The sequence below is a fragment of the Pseudorca crassidens genome, chromosome 9 (genome assembly GCF_039906515.1).
Source record: "Pseudorca crassidens isolate mPseCra1 chromosome 9, mPseCra1.hap1, whole genome shotgun sequence".
Taxonomy (NCBI): Eukaryota; Metazoa; Chordata; class Mammalia; order Artiodactyla; family Delphinidae; genus Pseudorca; species Pseudorca crassidens.
The window spans coordinates 39,048,647-39,071,374 of record NC_090304.1 but is presented as its reverse complement, the minus strand read 5'-3'; the positions used below and the strand labels follow the sequence as shown (position 1 = coordinate 39,071,374).

General features: G+C 50.7%; 1 protein-coding gene across 7 annotated transcripts in view; it reads right to left on the bottom strand.

Annotated features, from left to right (window-relative positions):
• Positions 1-20,769, bottom strand: part of PLEKHA7 (pleckstrin homology domain containing A7) — a 209,791-nt gene extending 189,022 nt beyond the window's left edge. For all 7 annotated transcript variants that reach the window (XM_067749749.1, XM_067749751.1, XM_067749752.1 and 4 more), the window contains exons 1-3: positions 20,643-20,769; positions 20,450-20,526; positions 20,298-20,355 (exon numbers count right to left, since the gene is read on the bottom strand). In XM_067749749.1, coding sequence (XP_067605850.1) covers positions 20,298-20,355; positions 20,450-20,526; positions 20,643-20,725 — 218 coding nt within the window. In that variant the 5' untranslated portion in view covers positions 20,726-20,769. The remainder of the gene's footprint in view (positions 1-20,297; positions 20,356-20,449; positions 20,527-20,642) is intronic.
• Between the last annotated feature and the right edge of the window lie 1,959 nt (positions 20,770-22,728).

Below are 22,728 nucleotides of genomic sequence, written 5' to 3'. Positions count from 1 at the left end.
TGGGTTGGAATCCTGGTCCTGCCACTTATTTACTAAGTGACCCAGACAAATTACTCACCCCCTCCAAATTTCAATTTCCTCAGCTACAAAATGGAGGAATATTTTTACCTCAGCAGTCCGATTTTAGGAATAAATAAGATAAAGTATGTAAGCACCTAGCCAAGAACAAGAGCTTGCCCAAGGTCAAGTAACTGGTTGGGTCAAACCAAGCCTGCCAACCCAAAGCTTTGTGGCCTTGGTCACCATGCTCCAGCCTCACCCTGTTTTCTTTGTCCCACGGCCTTTCCATGCTGAATATCATCCTTGGTTTGTCTTTCTCCCTGCACTGGACTGTAAATTCCTTGACAACATCTTTGTCTTTGTAGCCCCAGAATCTGGCATGGTGCCACCTGGTGCAGAGTAGGAGCTAATAAATGCTGATAAACAAATGATTACATGAACAAATTAACTGAACTAATATCAAGAAGACAGGCCCTTTCTCTAATCTCACCAGCATGGGCTGGGTAGCAAGAAGCATTTATTTCATAAGGGCTTTAAGATACTGAATCATGCCAGCACTTCCCACTCCCCCTAAAACAGGGAAGCCCATTGCACAGTCCCCATTCTTTCCTCAGGCTCCTCCCCTACCCAGGATATAACAAAGTTCTGCCTTCCCAACCACAAAATCTCAAAGACTGGTGAGGTTTGCTCTAAGCTGCTCCCAGAGCCAGGCTGAGCTGCATGTACTCATATGGGCATTGTTTGGGATGGTCGCTGGTGACCCCAGGATGCACAGGTCCTATGTGGGGAGAAGGCTGGTGCCAGGGTTTCTCCAGACCCAGATTGCTGGGGCTTCATTAAAAATATCTTCTCCCTATTCTCAGGTAATTAATAATGGGAGAAAAAAAATATCTGTTCATATTCAACAGGCTGTCTTAAAACCATCCAAGCCACACCTGATAGAGCATTCCTGTCTCTCCATCTGTGCCACTGCTTAATGCCACACTGCCCCTGTGACTCATATGCTAACAGTTTTTTACAGCCTGGTTGTGAGTTCCCCTCTAGAGTCTTTCCTAGTTATTCCCAAGGCTCTGGAGTCAGTGAGAGCCTTGATTACATCATTTCTGAGCCTTAAATTCCCCCATCCATCATAGGGGCACTCAATCATCAACCTCGAGGTTGGAACATGGTTAAGAGTGAAATAACCATTGTGACCACGTGCTACAAACAACAGGTGTTCACTGAACCTCGGTTTCTTTCCTTCCAGTCTATTACATCCTGAGCCCTGAATCAGACTGTTTTCCTGGGCATAGCTCAGCTCCAACTCTGCAGGGAGAACGTCGAGAGATGGACACCATCTCCTCCGGCCACCATAAGTATTTGTATGGCTTTGAGAACTCAAAGGGCATTCAAATACCCCTCATGGTTAGTTGGTAAGCCAACCCATTTTAATTCCCCGTGGTCAATGTAGACAGGCATAATAGAAAATGTCTATTTTCAGATGATTCCCCAGAAGGGGTGACTGGAAGCCAGCATGGAGACAAATAAGGACGCCATGTGGTCCCCACACTGTCTCTGGGGACACCCGAGACAGAGCACCCAAGGCCTGTGCCTCTCAGGCCATAGCAGGGAGGCACCACTCAGTGGCTGACGGGCTTTTCAGGCAGACTCCCAAGGAAAGACTATCACAGAGTTCAGTGAACCATTTAATAAATTCATCCAACACTTATTTTCTCTCACCACACACACAAGAAAAAGTAACCATGTAAAGTGATGCATGTGTTAACTACCTCGATTGTCGTGATCATTTCACAATGTGCATGTATATCAAAATGCCAAGTAATACATCTTAAATATATACAATTTTTATTTGTCAATCATACCTCATCAAGCTAAAAAACCTATTTTCTGAACACCTATTTGTTCCAACCACTATTCTAGGCACTAGAGGTACAGCCTTGAACAAAACAGGCACTATTCTGTGTCATCACGGACGTCAAATTCTAGTGGGACTACTGGGCATATACCCTGATAAAACCATAATTCAAAGGAGTCATGTACCACAATGCTCATTGCAGCTCTATTTACAATAGCCAGGACATGGAAGCAACCTAAGTGTCCATCGACAGATGAATGGATAAAGAAGATGTGGCACATATATACAATGGAATATTACTCAGCCATAAAAAGAAACGAAATTGAGTTATTTGTAGTGAGGTGGGTGGACCCAGAGTCTGTCATACAGAGTGAAGTAAGTCAGAAAGAGAAAAACAAATACCGTATGCTAACACATATATATGGAATCTAAAAAAAAGGTTCTGAAGAACCTAGGGGCAGAACAGGAATAAAGACGCAGATGTGGAGAATGGACTTGAGGACAAGGGGAGGGGGAAGGGTAAGCTGGGACGAAGTGAGAGATTGGCATGGACATATACACACTACCAAATGTAAAACAGAAGCAGCCAATAGCACAGGGAGATCGGCTGGGTGTTTTGTGACCACCTGGAGGGGTGGGATAGGGAGGGCGGGAGGGAGACGCAAGAGGGAGGAGATATGGGGATACATGTATATGTATAGCTGATTCACTTTGTTATACAGCAGAAACTAACACACCATTGTAAAGCAATTATACTCCAATAAAGATGTTAAAAAAAAATTCTAGTGGGAGGCAACTAAACAAGTTAAAATTGTAATATGTCTGGGTCGAGTTGAGAATTCTAAAAAAAGAAAGTAGGGTTAAGGAAATAGATTGTGCTGGGGGAGAGGAGTCAAGAAAGGCCACCTTGGCACAGTGGTTAAGAATCCGCCTGCCAATGTGGAGGACACAGTTTCGATCCCTGTTACGGAAAGATCCCACATGCCATGGACCAACTAAGCCCGTGAGCCACAACTACTGAGCCTGCGCTCTAAAGCCCGGGAACCGCAACTACTGAGCCTGCGAGCCACAACTACTGAAGCCCACGCGCCTAGAGCCTGTGCTCCACAACCAGAGAAGCCACCACTGTAAGAAGCCCACACACCGTAACGAAGAGTAGCCGCCGCTCGACACAACTAGAGAAAGCCTGTGCACAGCAACGAAGACCCAATGCAACCAAAAATAAAATAAATTAAAAAAAAAAAAAGAAAGGCCACCTTGAAGGGGTGACACCTGAGCAGAGACTTGAAAAAAGTGAGGGAGCAGTAGGCTGTGGGAATATCTGAAGGAAAACATCCCAGACAGAGGGAACAGTGAGTGCAAAGGCCCCACAGCTGGTTGTGCTCACGCGTTTGAGGAACAGCAAGAAGGCCACCGTGGCTGGAGCAGAGTGTCAGGGAGAACAGGAGGAAATGAGGTGATGGGGTTCGGGGCGGAGCAAACGACACAGGGCCTCAAGGGTCACTGTGAGGACCCTGGATTCTCTGTGTGAGATGGGAACCCTTAGGTGGTTTGAGGTGATCCAACTTCCTTGGCTCGCACTCCCTCGTGCCACATTCCCGTCAGGCTCTGAGTACCGGGAGCCCATTCCTACAGGATCAAAGTTCCCAGCAATTTTAAACGTGGCCTCGGGCTCCAATCCACCAGAAACAGCCAGCACCTGTGGGTCATCCATGGAGGCTTTTGCTCTCTCAGTTCTGGAGGTTCTCCCTGCTGGTGGCACGGACCTCCCAGAGCCGTTCAGATGAAGGACCAGTGAGCACACAGTAGGTGCCGAAGAAGTGGTTGTTCTGTGGTTACAGAAACAAGCCTGGGGCACGCTCCTGACTCAGGACTGCAGACCCGAAAAACAACACCAGGGGCCACGGTTAGACGGTTCCACCTCACAGGCCTGCAATGTCATTTCCACACAATTTCCATCATACCCACAACCTCAGTTAAAGTTTAAAAGTCCTGCGCAAGGACCTTCAGCAGATCCTGCATATAAATCATCAACCACAGAAATAAGTCCTGAAGGCCTCAGAGAAATCAGGACGGACCAAAGAAAAATGAGGCAGAGGGCCTAGGAGAAAATTGAAAGCCTTCTCCATTTTCCTCTTTTCTACTGTCTCTGGGTGGGATTTAAGGAAGTTGGGAAGGAGAAGGAACGAGGGAGTAAAGGGTGTTACTGTCTGTCAGATAGTTAAGTCTGTGAAGAATTATGATGCACTGTGGAGAACAAAAGCCTAAATATGAAGAGTTTTTCCTCCAAGTCTTCTTTATTTGTTGTTACATTTAGTCCCATTAACCTGAGTCCACTAACCTATTTTCATCCCTTTACTTCTCTTACTCTCAGCCCCCGTACCCTTTCCCAGAAGCACACGGGCCTGCGAACCGGACTTCCTCTGTCGGTGGGATGGGGCCGAGGCCACCTGGCGACAGGACTTCTGCACACAGCACAGGCTGAGGAGGGACGAGGTAAGGAGGGCAAGGCCGCCCTTGGCAGCTGTCCCTTAGAAGGCCCCGGCGTTTGAGCGAGGGTGAGGGTGGCTCTCGCACTTCCAGGGGGTCAGGTTTTAACTAGGTCACCACTTGGACACTCACACCACCACTCACTCTTTATCTCCATCTCTTTCTATTTTAAGGCAGGAGTGCTGCCAGGCAGTGGTGTGGGTTTCCCAGCGTCTCCTCCTCTGGAGGCCAAGCCCTCACCTGCCAGGTGGGATGTCTTGCAGGCTTCAACCTACTTCCTCCAGCCCCACCTCTCTGGACTCCTGAGCCAGAGTTTGGGAGAGTGACCAGCACACCCAGGATATCTCACCTTCATCCCTCACAACCCCGGGGGCTCCGTCACACCCCTCCTTAAGCCCAGATCCACACCACCCTCACGATGATGCCCCAGCTCCTCTAAGCAGCCCTTCCTGCAGCCTCCTTCCTCTCTCAATGTCCTTGAACATGCCATGTTCTCACCTAGCTCTGCCCATGCTGCTTCCTCTCCCTTGAACATCCAAACTCTCTTTCACCACCCAACAAATTCCTGCTTGTTTTCCAAGGTCCAGCTCAGGCTCCTCCCACCCCCCCAGGAAGCCTTCCCTGGCCACCCCTGTATGTGCCCCTCTAATCCCCATGCTTCCTTTATCAAGTCATTTGCACAGTATCCTCTAGGTGTTGACGTCTGTGTCCCCACCAGAGAACAGGCTCCTAAGCTCCTTGAGGACACCAATGGCACTTTGATTCCTTAACTGAATGCCTACCATGTACCAGATACCTCCTGAGAGCCAGCGATATACCAGTGAACACAACAGAGAAAATGCCTGCCCTCATGGAGCTCATATTCTAGTGATAATAATAGTGAACACTCAAGAATACTTTATTCAAGGGACTTCCCTGCTGGCGCAATGGTTAAGAATCCACCTGCCAACGCAGGGAACACGGGTTAGAGCCCTGGTCCGGGAAGATCCCACATGCCACGGAGCAACTAAGCCCGTGCACCACAACATCTGAGCTTGCGCTCTAGAGCCCGCAAGCCACAACTACTGAAGCCCTCACGCTTAGAGCCCGTGCTCCGCAACGAGAAGCCACCGCAATGAGAAGCCCGCACACCGCAACAAAGAGTAGCCCCCACTCGCCACAACTAAAGAAGCCCGCGCACAGCAACGAAGACCCAATGCAGCCAAAAATAAATTAATTAAAATAAATTTATAAAAAAGAGTACTTCATTCAAGACTATTCTGAGTACTTAATGTTAATTCATTTAATCTCCACCACAATTATTATTATCCCCATTTCACAGAGGAAGAAACTGAGGCTCCATATTACATAATTTTTTTAATAAATTTATTTATTCATTTATTTAATTTTTGGCTACATTGGGTCTTCGCTGCTGCACGCGGGTTTTCTCTAGTTGCTGAGAGCGGGGGCCACTCTTCGCTGCGGTGCGCGGGCCTCTCATTGTGGTGGCTTCTCTTGTTGCGGAGCACGGGCTCTAGGCGTGTGGGCTTCAGTAGCTGTGGCACACAGGCTTCAGTAGTTGTGGCTTGCAGGCTCTAGAGCGCAGGCTCAGTAGTTGTGGCGCATGGGTCCAGTTGCTCCGCGGCATGTGGGATCTTCCCAGACCAGGGCTCAAACCCGTGTCCCCCGCATTGGCAGGCGGACTCTTAACTACTGCGCCACCGGGGAAGCCCCACCATATTACATAATTTGCTCAGGATCCACAAGCTAGTAAGTGGTAGGGCTGGGATTCAAACCCAGGCTATCTTGTGCTAGACCATGCTCCCAACCACTGGGCCTTTCTGCCTCCCAAAACTGTTTCCTCTACTCTGCTTTACCCATTTTGGTATCCACAGTGCCCAGGCTGGTGCTTGGCACACACTGAGAGCTCAGTAAAGGTCTGCTAAATGAAGGGTCCGCCCCCCCCATAATGAACGCTGGTCCCCCTGCCTGAGGCACCCACTCCTCCTCTCATCCCCACCCAGTCCAGCTCACAAGACCCCTCAGTCTTCCCTGACTCATCCAGCTACTGAATTATTTCCTCCTAGACGCTCCTCTCCATGCTGTACCAGTACTACTTACCTGACACTTAATCACACACCACCTGACCATCCTATGGCCTGAAACTGTGTGGACATCTTGTTTCGCCAGCTCCCTGATATCCCCCAGAGTACAAGTATGGTGCCAAGCACACAGCAAAAGTGGACACAGAAATACTAAACTGAATCTTGCCTCCCCTCTCCATTTTTCCATTATCACGGGAGCTGTTTTTCCCCTTGCCCTGGGGAAGCAAGCCAGGGTCCGGGTCAGACACAACCTTTGCTGCAACTATATCTGAACTGCCTAAACCCATAAGCTGTAACAGCCACGGTCATAATCAGGGTGCAGCTATGGTTAAAACCAGGAAGTAGAGTGGGCCATTTTCAACCCCTTGGGCAAAATACATCAAGCTGTTCAATGCCCTCTATGAGAAAATGCCCATAACTGAGAATCTGAGCTAGGCTGTACCCACAGGTACCCTCTGTGTATATCACAAGACAAGAGCCCCTGCGGGATGTAAGTCAAGGAATCGCCCAAATACGCCTGGACCTGGGTATTTTGTCTTTTTTTCACTACAGAAAAAAAGACAAAATACCCACTGTTAATGGAAATACTTGCTAAAATTGATCGAACTCTAAAATGTTCCGGGGATTGAGTACTTTACATGTATTATTCTCATGCAACCAGTGCAAAAAGCCCATGGGGCAGATGCCAGCGCTTGCCCCATTTTATTTAGAGGTTAAATAAAACGACGTGGCCACAAAGTTGGGCTGCCTGTGCGCTCGCCCACAACCCCAGAGCTGCCCTATCTGAAGCCTGGAGTGGAACAGCTGAACTGTATGTGAGCCTGAGTCCAAATGGAAGCATCAGCACTCAGGGAGGTGGTCCCTCCGCCTATCCCACCTGCTAACAACACCGCAGGCAGGTGCAGCCAGGGCTGGGAGGGGAATAGGCCTGAGGCCACATCCAGATCCCGAAAGGTTCAGAGGGGCAGGGTTGGGGGGGAGGGGGGAGGGGGAGGTATCAATCTGCGGCGGGAAGTAGGCCGAGCTACCAGGTCCTTTTCTCACGTCACACAAGCATGGGTCCGTTGTGGATCTGTCAGAACCCAGGGAGATTGCCCTGCCCAGAGGCTCTGCTTGTGAGCCGAGGACATTTCTGCTCCCTCCCCCAGGTGGCCAGTGCTCCCATCACCACCCCCCTTACAATAACCCTGAGGTGACTATGGGTCGCCAGTCACCTTTTCCCTGCTTCAGCCCACAGACTGCCTCCCTCTCCTCCCACTAGGAATGTCCGAGGACAGGGGCCTGAGCAATAACCCGGAGGCTGCAGGAAAGTACTAGATGTGAGGTTTTCATGCTAACTCTCCTCAAAAGGCCAAACCTTTTCACTATGAAGAGGAGTTGATTTTCAAAATCTTCTTTCCACTTTGGATGGGACTAGGGGAGGGAGGTGTCCATCCCTAAAAGGAGTCAGGTCCAAAGGAAAGGCTTTTGGTTAAAAGGATCTGTTTCCTCTCCTAGACCCTATGCTCCTGCAAGAGAGGAGAGGAGGAGCGGCTCAGGGAGCAGGGGAACCTAACCAGCCCGTGGCTTTCCTCTATCACTGGCACTCTGGGCAGAGAAAGATGGTGAAGACCTGGGGGCCTGCCTCAGCCAATCTATGAGCTCAGGATATGGTCCTCTGGACAGAGTCTGTAAGAGCCATTTCCAGGCACACCCCCTCTGGGAGGGACCACTGCAAAGTCCAGGGGGCTCTCTACAATTGGATGTACCGTGTGTTAGGGCAGGGTGGGGATAATTCCTACCAGACCAGCCAGGGCTCTGTCCAGGAGCTGACGCAACAGAAGGCCTGACACGGTTTGCTCCCAGATGAGTCCTAGGCCAACAGCTCAGACCACATCGTTGCCTCTCTCTCCCTGGCCACAGTCCCTCAGTGACGTGTGTGAAGCTAGAGCTTTTCCCTGAAACAAAATGGAGCCAGTCTCCACAGCACGGCCCACCATGGAATGTGGTGGAGACAGGCCAAGCAGGGCACAAAGGGACCATGAGGACCCCAAATAAGGACAGTTGGGGTTGATCCCACCCCTGCCACCTAACACCTGTTCCGAGAGTTCCGTAACCTCCCTCATCTATAAAGTGAGGATCATAACAGGACCTGCCTCATAGGGTTGGTACGAGGGTTATATGAGCCCACATCTGTTAAGCCCCTAGAACAGCGCACACAGTGTGCACTAGATAAACATTTATACAACAAACAAGTAAATGAGGACTCAACAAAAGCAACCGGCTTCTCACTGTGACAGTCCCCCTGCCCCAGCACTCAGCTTACTGTACCCGAAAACCAAGGAAAATCCAACAAAGGCCTTAAAGAAAAAAAGAATTCTCAAACCCTTCCACGAACTCAAGGAGGCAATCCAGCACCAACCAGGTCCTCCCTGCCCCGAGGAGCAGACTCAAAAGGCCCAGCAAGGTCACTGCACAACACGATTACTGTATCTTAACTCACTGTGCTCCTCAGACACATGGAGTTTTTGAAATAAAAAGAGTGTGTTTTAGATTCTAATTTAAATTATCTATCCATTCACAGACTAGGAAGCCATTTATTCTTCCCTCCCCCAAAGAACTAATATCACCCGCCCAGAGTTTTAGAAACCATATGGTGCCAAACACACCAACACATTCATGCATTTTCAGGTGAGGAGGGCCGGGGAAAAGTCGAAGCAGAGGCGGAGCGAGCTCTCTCCAGCTCCCACCTACACACCAGCGCTAAAAAAGAATGTAATTATTCAAAGCCTCGGTAAATGGATGTAATTTCAGGTACCGCCAATTCTGCTTAGAAATACATTAATGGGTACAGGGATTATAGCTATTTAGCTTCACAGCATCCATGTGTCTATTTTTTTAAAATCCCCAGGTCAAAATGTGTTGAGAAATCTTTCCAAACACTTTCATGGGCAGGCAAGGGAATGATTTGCCCTCCCTGGGACCCTGACCACTGACTTTGTGTCCCTCCTCACCCCTTCACTTACAGCCCCAATTTACTCCTAACTCCAGTCAAGCCTCTCTCCTTGTGTGCCTGCAAGCGTCAAGAGGGTCATGCCAAACGTCAGATCAACAAACCCACACTGACTTGGTTGAGCAGCGACTCTGTGCCTGACACTGTCCCCAGGGAGTTGGTGAGCCGTTCACGGCACTGAGTCACAATCCTGCCCCCACCCCATCTTCCCCAGGACCAGCTCAGGAAAAGACTGCAACACCAGACTCCTCTAAGATTCATCATCACGACTGTCTGCCAGGATACATTTATTCTTCTCCCACACAGAAGAAGCATTCCCATTTCTCAACTTAATTGCGGCTGCTTGCCTGCTCTGGCTATCAATGTCAATCACTCAGAACAACCCTCCCCTCACCCCAGCCCCTCCTCTGCCCTCAGGAGGATCTCTAAGTGGTCATGGGGTTCTGAGATGCGTAATGGCTAGCCCACCCCTCAGGCAGACACAGTCCCCACTCAATGGTCACCCAAAAGACCAGCCACACTGTCAACTTGGGGGCTGACAACATCATCTGGGCAGAGGGGAGGAGAGCATATTCCCAGCCTCCACAGAGGAAACCAGAGGTCCCAGGGAGCCTGGCTCTCCAGGATCTAACTGGGGTCACGGCCTGGGCATTACTGATAGCTATACCCACGGACGCTCTCTCAAGGCCTTTCTCGAAGCTCCATCCAATGAATCCTGACAGACGTCCTCTCTCAATGAAAGGGCTCACGAGGCCTAAGCACCTACTATGTGCCTAACAGCATGCTGGGAGCTTCAGATGGGCCATCATGTTTAATTCTCATATAACACTTGGGAGGAAAGCAGCGCAGCCATCACCACACAGATCGGGAAGCTGAAGCTCCAAGACGTTTTCATCTTCAGGGTCCGTAAGAATCACCCATGGAGCCTGTAATAACGCTGATTCCCAGTCCACCCCCTAGAAGTTATGCCTCAGCACAGAACACAGCTTCTACTTCGTGTCTACCCTCCCTGCTCCCTCATCAAGTGTTTTAAGACAGATACCAGGGTTATTGCTTCCAAAACAAAGAGCTCAGACGCCCGGCCAGGCAGTGCAAACACTAATACTAACACCTGGGAACCCTCTCCCCGGTGGTGGTGGTGGCAGCAGGGGATGGATGGGGAGGAAATCAAAACAGCCCATTTGGAAAATGTGTCAAACGCAACTACAAGAAAAATACTCATTTTCTCTCAGGTTGGACACAGCCAGACAGGGCTTCGAGGAATCATTTCTTTGACATTTAGCAACAACCATTTAGTGCCCAGCTTCCTTTGAAAGACAAGTCTCAACAAGAAAGCACAATTCTGCCTCCTGTTAGCCTGATCTCAGGAGACTTCCCCCAGGAGAACGAGCTCCTTTGATTGGGCCACGTTTCCCCACGGGAGGAGGCTCCCTTTATGGGAGCGGCAATGGTTAATAGTTAAATGCTAGTTATTATACCATGGACGATTTGCCAGGCACTGTTCTGAGTTGGCAGTACAGTCACTGCCCCCATTTTACAGACGAAGACACAGAGAGGTTTAAGTGACCTGCCCAAGCTGGCAGCAGAGCCAAGATTTCACCCCAGGCGCCCGGACTCCAGCATCTGTGTTCTGTAACCCCCACGCAGCACCACCCCTCACACGTAGAATTTGGGGAACCCCTAGGCAAAATCCCCAATTACGTCACTCTTCTAAAGCCCAGCTACTAGTCAAGTGCGGTATCCAGGTCAAGTTCCTACTACTCAACTCGGTGCCAGCCTCTTCAGGACGCAGACAGGCACACACCTACCCGCAGCCCCAGCTCCTTCGCGTTTCCTCCACTGACCTCTCCTGCCTCGGGCTGCCCACCACTCCGCTCCACAGCTGCCTGGCCTTCCTCACACTCACCCTCTGAAGCTCCCTAGGGCGCCCTCCTCAGGCTGCCAGCCCCAGTCACCCACACTGAAACCGCCCAGTATCCCTCTCCTCTCTTGGACTGGGCACTGCTGGAGGGCAGTGACCTCCATTCCTCTCCACATCGCCCAGTGGGGAGACTGGCATATAGTAGATGTTCATCAGAGTCCAGATGAAACCTGGATCAAAAGCCATCCAGACTGTGGTCAGCCTGTGGTTAAATGCTCCTCCAGCAAGGTGCTATCTGTGGACACACAGACCCTATCCTCTCCAAACTCGGTTTGGAGAGGACAGGCTTATTGCAGAGGTAACTGCATTAACCTAAAATACTGCTCTGCTTCCACACCTCCCGGGTCGGAGATAGTCTCATCTCTCACTTCACCCAAGGGGAGAGAACACAAGAGGCTGTGCAGCCTGGGCCCAGGCACAGGGCTGGAATGGGATCTCTGCCCCCTTCATCCCCCGAGCACACTGCCCACCTCCCCCCAAGCCCTCCCCGTGCTGCAGTGTTCCAAGGAAGCACAGGAGGTAGCCAGCAGCCCCTGGAAGAGAATGCATATGCTAACCTCACGCTGTCAGACCTCAAGAGGGTGAGGGCTCTGCCTTGGCAGGAAAAGCCCCTGAAAAACCCTGAGAACACTGACTGTGACGCTGGAAACACTCTCCTGGCAGAACCTTGCAAGAGGCAGCCTGGCTCTAAGCAGGCTTAAGAGGCTCATCAGCCCCTAAGCTGTGGTCAGCTGACATCTAGGGGGAGGTCGGGGGATCTACTCCCCCAGAGCACCAGGGACCCAACCCACTGCCCTGCCTGGGAACCATCTACCCTGCCCATCATTCTTCTATCCTGCGGGGGACTTTCTGAGGGAGGCCCAAGGGGGCGTCTGCCTCAGGGTCATCAGGGAAGGTACAGAGGACCATTTTTGGGGAACAGACTGTAAAGGGAGGATTCAGGACAGAAGGAAAGGCGCAATGGGAGCCAGAAGACACCTCGCACCATGATAGAAACAGTACACAAATTTGTAGCCAAAAGGACCCGGGTTCAAGTCCCAGCTCCTCCACTGATGCTCTGGCCTTGAAAAGATCTTTTAACCCTTCTCCCACCCCCTGCCTCAAATGCTTGCTTGATCTGTAAAATGAGGACAATAATAAAAATACCTGCTTCTAAAAAGAACGTACGTGTTTTTCAACAATCAAGCACCACAGAGATTATTACTGTTGACATCTGTGGCCCAGGCAGCAACAGACAATGTCTGTCCTTCAGCTGTCAGAGCCGATAACCAGGTGGCCACCCAGATTAAGGATCAGACATCTGTGCAGCCCTCTAAATGCCCAGGAAAGAGACAAACCAGGAGCCGTTTTCACACCTCATTACGCAGGGCCCTTGGTCCCCAGGTCCCGACAGCCTGGACAAGGTACCCATGGCCTTGGAACAGCATAGCTGTCGTTGGACAAGGTTATACAGTGGGTTTTTTGGTTTTTGTCTTTAATTTATTTATTTATTTTGGGCTCCGTTGGGTCTTCGTTGCTGTGAAAATCGAGAAATAAATGTTTTGACAGCCACTTAAAAACAACAGACAAATAGAACCATATTCCCCCATACTTTTCCCTCTGCCAGTATTTACTTAAGACACCCTGCCAGTCTGCTGAGATCCTGCTGTCTTACACTGAGCAAAAAAGACTCAAACCCATGCTCTTTCCTGAAGACACAGAAAACTAGAGTAAGCACCTCACTAAATCACCAAATAGTTCATATCATGAAGTGCTTTCTTAAATAAGCTCCTTTTCCCAAAGTCCTCGATTTAGGAAGCCCAAAATTTACTCCCGTAAATATCAAGAGAATGATACCTACACCCACCGTCTTCACATACGCACTGCAATGCAAATCAGGGGTCACATTCTCACCACCCACCCACTGTCCTTTCTCTGAAAAAAAGAGCCTTAAGAAGCAACTTGCCACCATTCGTCTTAAAGAGGTTTTCCCAGATCTTTTCTAGGTTGGTTTTGAGACCGTGGCACAAATCATGGCTCTCAGTCCTCCCTCCGGCTCTCTACACAACACCACTCTTGTTCCTTTCGCACAGAACCTAACATTTCAATCCATGAGCCAGTTTTCACCCTTGATAAAACAAACAGGAAATGAAATATAAAGTGTGGGATTAGGCCAAGGCTTGCCAAGCTGGGAGAACCTTTTCTTAACCTTCAACAACAAGAGGTTTCAGAATTTCCCTTCTAAATAGATGTAAGCTGCTAGTTTCCCAGAAATTCTTTGTGGAACTGCTGCTTTCTGGTTTGAAATAAAGTTGCTGGGACTGCTGTTCCCAGCAACACCTCAATGAGAAAGATGACAAATACTCGAATTAGTAGGCTGGCACACTACGAGACAAATTTCACTACCATGAAGTTCAACATTTGTCTGGGGAGGAACATGTGGCAGACAGGACAGATTTCTTCCTGGGGTGCCCTGGAAGACTGTCCCTTGGATGATGGCTTAATTAAACCTCAAGAGGGCAGCCTCCTGGGCCATCTAGTATTCACAGGCTTCTACACCTGGTGCCTATGGCCATCTGGGGTCCCCACCTGGACATTCTGTCGCCCCTGGTTCAGCCTTCACTCCCTAACTCCTCTTCTCTCCCTTTCAGACTGAACGATGGGTTTTTAGAATAAAAACACACACACACTTTAGATATTCAGCATTATTCCAGAGGACTAATCCTTCTGACGGAGGCTTGAAGCCTTGGTTCATGCCTGGTCTCCACTCCCTGCCTCCATAAGATGGGTCCTTAACTGCCCACTCCCAGCGCCCTGGAGCACCAAGCCCTGCCCAGCACTGCTGCTCCTCACTCCTGTCCAGGGGGCCTGAGCACTGGCACTCTCGCCCTGTGGTGTCTCGGAGTGAGACATGATGGTGGCGATTCAGCCTATGAGGTCAATGCCCTGACGTTTGCATTTAAAGCTTTATATTCCACAGTTCACAGATGAACCATAAGATTTATGTTAATAATTTAAATTTCTAATTCTTTTAAACTTAGGATGACATTAAATAGCAAATAGAAATGCCATAACAAGTTGAGGGAAAGCCAGCAGAAGAAAGGAAAGCGCTTTACACTTTAATACCTTTTTTTTTAAATTTATTTATTTTATTTATTTTTGGCTGCATTGGGTCTTCGTTGCTGCGTGCGGGCTTTCTCTAGTTAGGGCAAGCAGGCTTCTCACTGTGGTGGCTTCTCTTGTTGCTGAGCACAGCCTCTAGGCTCGCGGGCTCAGTAGTTGTGGCTCACGGCTTAGTTGCTCTGTGGCATGTGGGATCTTTCCAAACCAGGGCTCGAACCCGTGTCCCCTGCATCGGCAGGCGGACTCTTAACCACTGCGCCACCAGGGAAGCCCTACTTTAATACCTTTAATGGCACCTTTTTTTTTTTGAACAAGAGACCCTTTACTTTCATTTTGCACAGGGTCCTGCAAATCAGGTTGCCAGTCCTGCCCCAGGATCTGCTGCGATCCAAACGGCTGGGGAGGGGAAACTGGCCTTACTCCAAGCCTTACTCCAGCACCCACAAAGAGAATGGCACCTACACAGCATGGCCTGAAAGGCTCCAAAGCTAAAACTGAGGAGGACTTAAAGTTAGAAGAGACCGTGTGCAATCATCTGTTTCCCACCAGGACCCTGGAGCCAAGTTACAGCAGACACCAAGGCCTGGCAACCAGAGAGGGAGGGAGGCCTGGTCCAAAGGCCAACAGATGTCCCGTTCCCCAGACGCAGAGCATGAGGTTATAAGGTGAAGAAGACAAAGGAGGCCAGGTTCCCACTTTGAGTGCTGTTCTTGACACCAAGCAACTACATCCAAGAAGCCTGAGGGCCAGGCACCAGCCTTGACAGGTGTGGCTCCTGGCCGCTTTGCTTCCTTCACCTTGCCCCGTTTCCCCTATACCCCTGATCTACTTCAATAAATACCAAATGCCTACTCAGTGCCCAGTGCTGGGCTGGGCACCAAAATCTCAGAGAAGGCAAGACCCCTCCTCTCTGCCATTCATCCTCCTTATTGACTCAAGATCTAGTCAAAGCTTGCTGTAGGGAGAACCCAACCCACAGGGTTTCATGAAACCCTGAAGCCCAGCCCACTGTAACACTCTAGCTCCCAAGGCCTCTTCTAGAACTTTTCCTTCATGGGTTTTATGTTTGAAAAGGCTGTGTCTGCCAAACTGTTTTTACTAAGTAATAATGGGGAATTCCCTGGAGGTCCAGTGGTTAGGACTCCATGCTTCCAACTGCAGGGGGCACGGGTTTGATCCCTGGTCAGGAAACTAAGTTCCTGATAGACACGCGGTGCAAAAAAAAAAAAAAAATTAACGTCTTCCACTTCTTACTAATCAGAGACACGCACCACCACCAGACAGCATAGGACACCAGGGCTGCTGCCCTTCCAAGGCACTTCAATCCCCAGCAAAACAAAGAAGAGGTGCAGCCACATGAGCCCTGGTCAGCTTGACTCGGAGCAGTGGCACGTGGCACACAAGGCTCCTTCAAGTATCAACGCTGGCTCTCACCTGTGATCTGGGGTAGGAGCCACCACCACTACCATGGTGACCATGAAGACCTACGGTCTAGTCCCAGCTCTAACACTTCGGCCAAATTACTGAACCCTCGTGAACCTGAGTTTCATCATCTGAAAAATGGGTAATCCCTGATTTGCTGCTTCTAGGGACTGTCAGAAGGATCAGATAAGAAAAGGTACTGGAGAAAGCCAACTGCCCTTTGCTGCCCGAATGCCCAGGATTATACAAGATTCCACATCGGTAAAATGGGACTAGTAACAGTTCCTACCTCATCAAGTTGTTGTGAGAATTAAGTCAGATAATAGCTATAAAACAGTTCCTGGCATTCTCCAAGGACTCAGAAAGATGAAGCTATTACATAATTGCTACTACTATTATTGCTGTTGCTGTTAATGACACTATTATCACAATTTTTTTTTTTTTTTTTTTTTTTGCGGTATGCGGGCCTCTCACTGTTGTGGCCTCTCCCGCTGTGGAGCACAGGCTCTGGACGCACAGGCCCAGCGGCCATGGCTCACGGGCCCAGCCACTCCGCGGCATGTGGGATCCTCTCGGACCGGGGCATGAACCCGTGTCCCCTGCATCGGCAGGCGGACTCCCATCCACTGCGCCACCAGGGAAGCCCCACAATTATTATCATAACTTGTTACCTGGCTAAGAGACTCATGGGAAAGTAAAGAAGTTTTAAAGTACAGGAAGTCTTCTTAGGAGATATCAGCATCACCTAGTCTAGAATTGGGAGAACCATGTTTTGTCCCAAGTTAATCCAACAATGAACCAAAAGTGCAGAAATCAAAACTAAAATCCACCTGCCTTAGCTCAAGGTTTTCTGCTTCAAGAAATTTTTCTGTGGAAAGTATTCAAACACCTGCTAAATATCAGGAGCAACTGATGCATCCTGAAAACCTCACACAGCTCTCTGGTCCGAGGATCCACTGGGGAAAATAAAAGCAGCTGTGCCAATGCTTTGTCCCTCTAACTGAGCCCTATTAGAGGAGGACCAAAAAAAAAAAAAATTGAACACTCAGAAATGCTCGTAGCAAATCTAAGAAAGCAGAGTGAAGCAAAACATTTTTTATGTAGGAAAAAGGAGAACAATTACTCCCAAACCCTTAAGTCTCTCAAGAAATTGTCACGGGAGGTAGGAAGTATAATCAGCGGCCACAGGGTCTCAGCTTCCCCACATGGTTCACCTTTGAGCGTGGGGACACTGTCACATACTGCTTTCCCCTAGGCCTGGGAGGACACAGCCAAGGCCCTGGGGGGTAGGGAGCCAGAGCTTGCTGTAAGATGATCACCAGGGACTTGACACACAGTTACCATAGAAGAGTCAGCAAAAGACAGGAAGGTTGGGAGGTTGTGACTATGGCCTATAGAGTCCTACACACCCCTCAAGTCCCCCAGCCCAAGACTTTGCCTAGTACCTCATGAAAATGACCGAAACTATCAGACAGGAACACCCACCTCTCCCCTCACCAACCTTATCAACCTCCTTACATCAGCTCTGGTACTCAGCCCCTTCCTTTGCACAAATGGATGAAATGCCCTATTCCCATCTGAGACCAGTGAGACTTAAGCCCTGGATGCTTCCCTCCTACCTTCTCTGAAACACTACTCCAGTAATTGTCCCATCTCTTTCCTGCATCATCTATTTCTCCATCTCTTCTGGATAATTCCCATCCAAACAAAACACGCTCTACAATCTCCCTCTAAAAAAAGACACCCCCCTCCAAATGTACATCCTCTCCAGTTCTCAGCTCGTTCCTCAACTTCACTCTGTAACAAAACCACCTGAAATATTCACCGATACTTACTGACTCCATTTCCTTACCCCATGTGCTCTCTTCCACCTGTTCCACTCAGGATTTGTCCTTCAGGCTTCTGGGAGCCCTTATTCTCCTGGATTTTCTCCTACCTTCTCAGTCCTTCTCTTTTGCCAATCTCCAAATGCTGCTCTGTCCCAAGGCTTAGGTCATCTTTTCTGTCTACACTCTTTTCTTAGGTGATTTCATCTAATCCTGTGGCCTTGAATAACACCTATAATACCCAAATGTATATCTCCAGTCCTCTCTCTTTCCTGGGCTCAGATTCACACATCTGACTAATTGATATATTCACATCTCAATGTAACATAGCACAACAAGATCTCACGCTCTTCCCCACTCCAAATCTGCTCCTCCCGGCCTTCCCATCTCAATATAAACACCATCCACTCAGGTGCTCAAGCCCCTGGGAGTCATCTCTGACCCTTTTCCTTCTCTCGCAGAGTGCAACCCAGTCACCAAGCCTGAATCTGACCACTTCTCTCCAGCTCTGATGCTACCTACCACCCTCAGTCAGGCCATCAATGATGCTTGCCTGGACTACAGCAACAGCCTCCTACTACTATCCCTACAGTTGCCCACCTACAGCCCACTCTAGAACAGGCAGAGAGACCATTCTGAAAATGTAAATCAGGTAATTCCCTGCCGGTCTAGTGGTTAGGACTCAGAGCTTTCACTGCCGGGGCCCAGGTTCGATCCCTGGTCGGGGAACTAAGATCCTGCAAGCCGCCAAAAAAAAAATTAAAAAGTAAATCATTTGTGTCACTCCTTACCCTGGCTCACAAAGCTCTGTACCATTCAGCTCTCTCTTGTCTGTAACCTCTTCTCCTGCCACCTTCTCCCTTGTTCACCACATTCCAGACACACCCGCCTTTCTGCTCCTTGAACTCCAAGCTCTTTCGTGCCTTAAAGCCCTTCCACTGGCAGTTTCTCTCTTCTGGAAATGCTCTGCCACCTCATCTACACAAGGATGGCTCTTTCTCGTCATTCAAATTTTACCTTAAATGTCACCTATTCGGAAACACCAACACTAACCTCCCAATCCAACCAAACCACCCAGTTACTTATCACATCACCTTATTTTAATTTTCTGCATAGTAGTTACCACTATCTGACATTATTCCTGTTTGTTTTTTCCCTTATTTTTCTGCTTCCTCCCCTCCCCCCCCACTCAATTGCAAGCTCCCTGAGCAGCCGACCAGTGTCTGCCTCTTCACTTCTGTAGTCCCAATGCTTACAACAATGTGTGGTATACAGGAGAAATCTAATAACATCAATGGATGCAGTTATGAGCCAGAGAGGCCCACTGACCAAGAGGTTTGAGGTCCCAGCCAGTTCCCCAACTTCTCTCTCAAATACAAATGTGAGGTAGGAGAGCAGAACCACAGGCACAGGGGTAGGGCTCATTTCTATAAATCTCATCCATCAGGATTTCAACCACCTGTCAGAGCCCAAACCGGGAGGGAGGCTCTGGGATGTTCTGGGACCATCCGAGCTTCGAATATGCTGCTCCACTACTGACTAGCAGTGTTTTAGTTGGTGAAGAAAGGAATTCTAACTCACAGTCCCCCAAAATACACCAACCTCTATCCTTTGCCTAGTTTATTCATTCAGTGAACAAACATTTACCGAGTGCCTACTCTGTGCCAGGCACTGGGGCAAAGGATCAAAAGCAGTTTCCGACCTCATGGAGCTCACCTGCGAGCAGGCAGAGGGTTGCAGAGAAACGCTGCAACGCAGGTACACGCCCAGAGAGGGAAATTAAAGACTATACTAGTGTTAGCGTCAGGACGGCGCCTTAACTCACTGCCCCTCGATTTCATTTCTACAGACCTAGGTCTAGGGTACCTGACGACTGGGGCAAGGCTCCCGAGCTTGAGGAAAAGCCACTGACTGACTAGCAGAGGCAGGAGTGTGATTGTCGAGCAGAGGCAGGAGTGATAGTCCCGGTAAAGCGCCAGCTGAAGACACCTAGTGTTCGAGGAATGCTATTGGCTGACCGGTTCCCTCCCCAGCCCCATCGCTCCCCCGCAGGCCCGCGCTTTGGAGAAGTGGGGCTGCGGTGCCGATTTTCCACCACCATCCCGGACAACGTGGCCGAAGAGGAAGTCCCCCTGACGAGATGCCATTCGTCTCTTTCCCCACCCCCCCTCCTCCCCAACCCCAGTTGCTGGACCCGAGTCAGAACCCCTACTTCTGCTCTCCCCACCCCGGGCCATCCCGGCCCCGGCAACCGCCAGACTCCGCTTAGCCCGAGACCCCAGCGCGGAGGTGTGTCCGACCGCTCACACCAGCGCCCCAATCCCGCCCAATCGCCGCGTCCCGGGCGCAGTTTGAAGCCCCGGCGCCCGCATCGGGCCGGATACCGGACCCCCGCCCGGGTCCCCCTGCGGAGATGCGGCCCCCGCCTCGCCTCCGCCTGGAGCCCGCCACACAACTCAGGCACAAAATAGCCCACATGAGTGCGGCCGCGGCGCAGTGCGCGCCAACTCGCCGGACCCGCGCGGGAGGAGGGGGGGCGGCGGCGCGGCGGGAAACGGGTCGGACCCCGAGGCACAGGTGAAGGCGCGGCGCCCCCGTCACTCACTCGATGAAGTAACTGGCGCCCTCCTCCGTGAAGCCCTCCTCCCAGCCGCGGGGCAGGTCTGTGGAAACGCGAGAAAAGTCCGGTCAAACTTGGGCCACCCAGGCGCACGACCCCCTCCCCCGAGCGCCCCACCCCACCAGCCCGGCGCCCACCTGAGCGGATCATGTGGCCAGAGTTGACTGGTTCCCCGGTGCGCGGGTGTAGCCAGGTTGTGCAGCGAAGCTGGTCGCTGCGGAGAGAGAGATGCACCTGTTAGCGCCGCCGCCGCTCTGGGGGCGCTCGCCCGGCCCCGCACCCCCGCCCGGCCCGCGCCCCAGCCCGCGTCCCCGCTTTCCCGCGCCGCACTTGATGAAGAAGACGCGGCCGTCCCGGCACACGCCGTAGGACCAGTGCTCAGGTAAAGTGTCCCGCCCGACCGCCGCCGCCATGTTCGCCGCGCACTGAGTAGCCGCGGCCGCCGCGGGGAGGGAGGGAGGGGACGGAGGCGGGGGAGGGGGCGGTGCGGGCGGTGTGCAGGCGGGCTCGGCCCGCGCGGGCCCGAACTGCGCCCCCGGGCGCTCCATTGCGGCGCTGGCCCTTCGGGGCGCGGGCGTGCGGCGGCCAGGGCCCAGGTTGAGTCCCGGCACCGCCGCGGGAGTTCGCCGCTGCACCCGCCAGCCCCAGCGCGGTAGCCGCGGCCTTTGTCCCCGCGCCTTCCCCGCCCCCAGCCCGCCGCGCGCCCCTTGGCCCCTGAGGCCACGAGACTCGAGCAGGGCGGGGGCCGCCTTCGGGGCGCGGCGGGCCAACTCCTGAGACACGGTGCTTCCCGAATGCGCCGGTAAACCCCACCGGACACCCACGACACAACTCTCTCCAGGAACTGTACTTCTTTCTGAACCATGTAAACCTCAACAGGTTACTTCCATATTCCCTCCGAGCCTCGGTTTCTTCCTCTGTAAAATAAAGTTAGTAATAAATACTACATGGGATTGTTCTGTAGATTAAATGAAATAACAGTGGTGTAAAGTACTTAACTGGACCCGGGCACGTATAGGTGCTCTGTTAATCCCAGGTCAGCCATGATTTCATTTTCCCAAGTTTGCAGCTGGCGTATGAAGCAGGAGGGTGCAGGTCCTCCCCCGACACACCAACACATAGCCCTGAAGTTGGAAGGAATAACAGGTCTCTGCCTTCAATTCTTGTCAAGTGACAGACAGGTGCTGAGAGCTGTGCTGCATCTCATCCATCTTTAGAAGAACAGACCCTCCAGGCGGGGGTGGGGGTGGGGGTCTGTAATGGGGGCTCTGGAAGCTTCTTTGCATGACTGGAGCCTTCTCAGTCCTTGATATCATCTCAGCTCCTGGGGGATCCCTCCCCTGACCTCACTGTCTAAAGGAGACCTTTCCCCTCCTCCACTCACTATTCCTTTACTTCTGTGCACTTAGTTGACATTATTTGTGTTTGTTTATTGCCTTTTTGTTGTACATTATCACACATACACAAACACACCAGTAAAATGTCAGCTGGATGAGAGGAGGGGCCTTGTTCTGTCTCACTCACTGCCATATCCCCAGTGCCTGGAACAGTGCCTGACCCATATATATAGTCAATAAATGTGGCTTGAGTGCATGAAGAACACTCCACCCTGACATCCCTGCACACTGAGCATGGACAGAGAGGAAGCTGGGCTCTGGGAGGTGTCAGGTCCAGCCTTTGAGGGACATAGGAGGTAGTTGGTGGGATGCAGCTCACATGAAACTAAGACTGTAGGCTAGATTCAGAAAGGCACCCCACTAATAAGAACCTACTGTATAGCACTTTACTCAATACTCTGTAATGACCTATATTGGGAAAAGTATCTAAAAAAGAGTGGATATATGTATAAATGATTCACTTTCCTGTACAGCAAAAACTAACACAACATTGTAAATCAACTATAGAGGAAAGAAAGGAAAGGAAGGAAGGAAGGAATATGCCCCAGACACGTGGAATTTGGCTGGACCCTGAAGGACTGGTCAGATTTGACTGGGAAGAACACATCCCAGAGGAGAGGGATGAGAGAGCAAACATGGGATTGTGGAAGGGGTATGGGGTGTTGAGGAGACCATAAAGGTGCCCTTCCTTAGGAACAGACAGTGGTGTTCGGGAAGGAGGCCCATATGAGTTAAAAAGAGAGAGCTGTGATTGTGGAGGACCTTGAACACCTGTCCAAGAGGGCCACCTCCCTTTGAGGAGATTCTTGAGCAAATTACAAGGGGAGAGTAGTGTCTTTGTTGTTAAACATTAATTTAAAAGAATGCATTAAGTGGGCAAAGGACATGAACACACAGTTCATAGAAAAGTAATACTTTTTTTGTATAAATTTATTTGTTTATTTTTGGCTGCACTGGGTCTTCGTTGCTGCAGGCGGGCTTTCTCTAGTTGTGGCAAGTGGGCTTCTTACTGTGGTGGC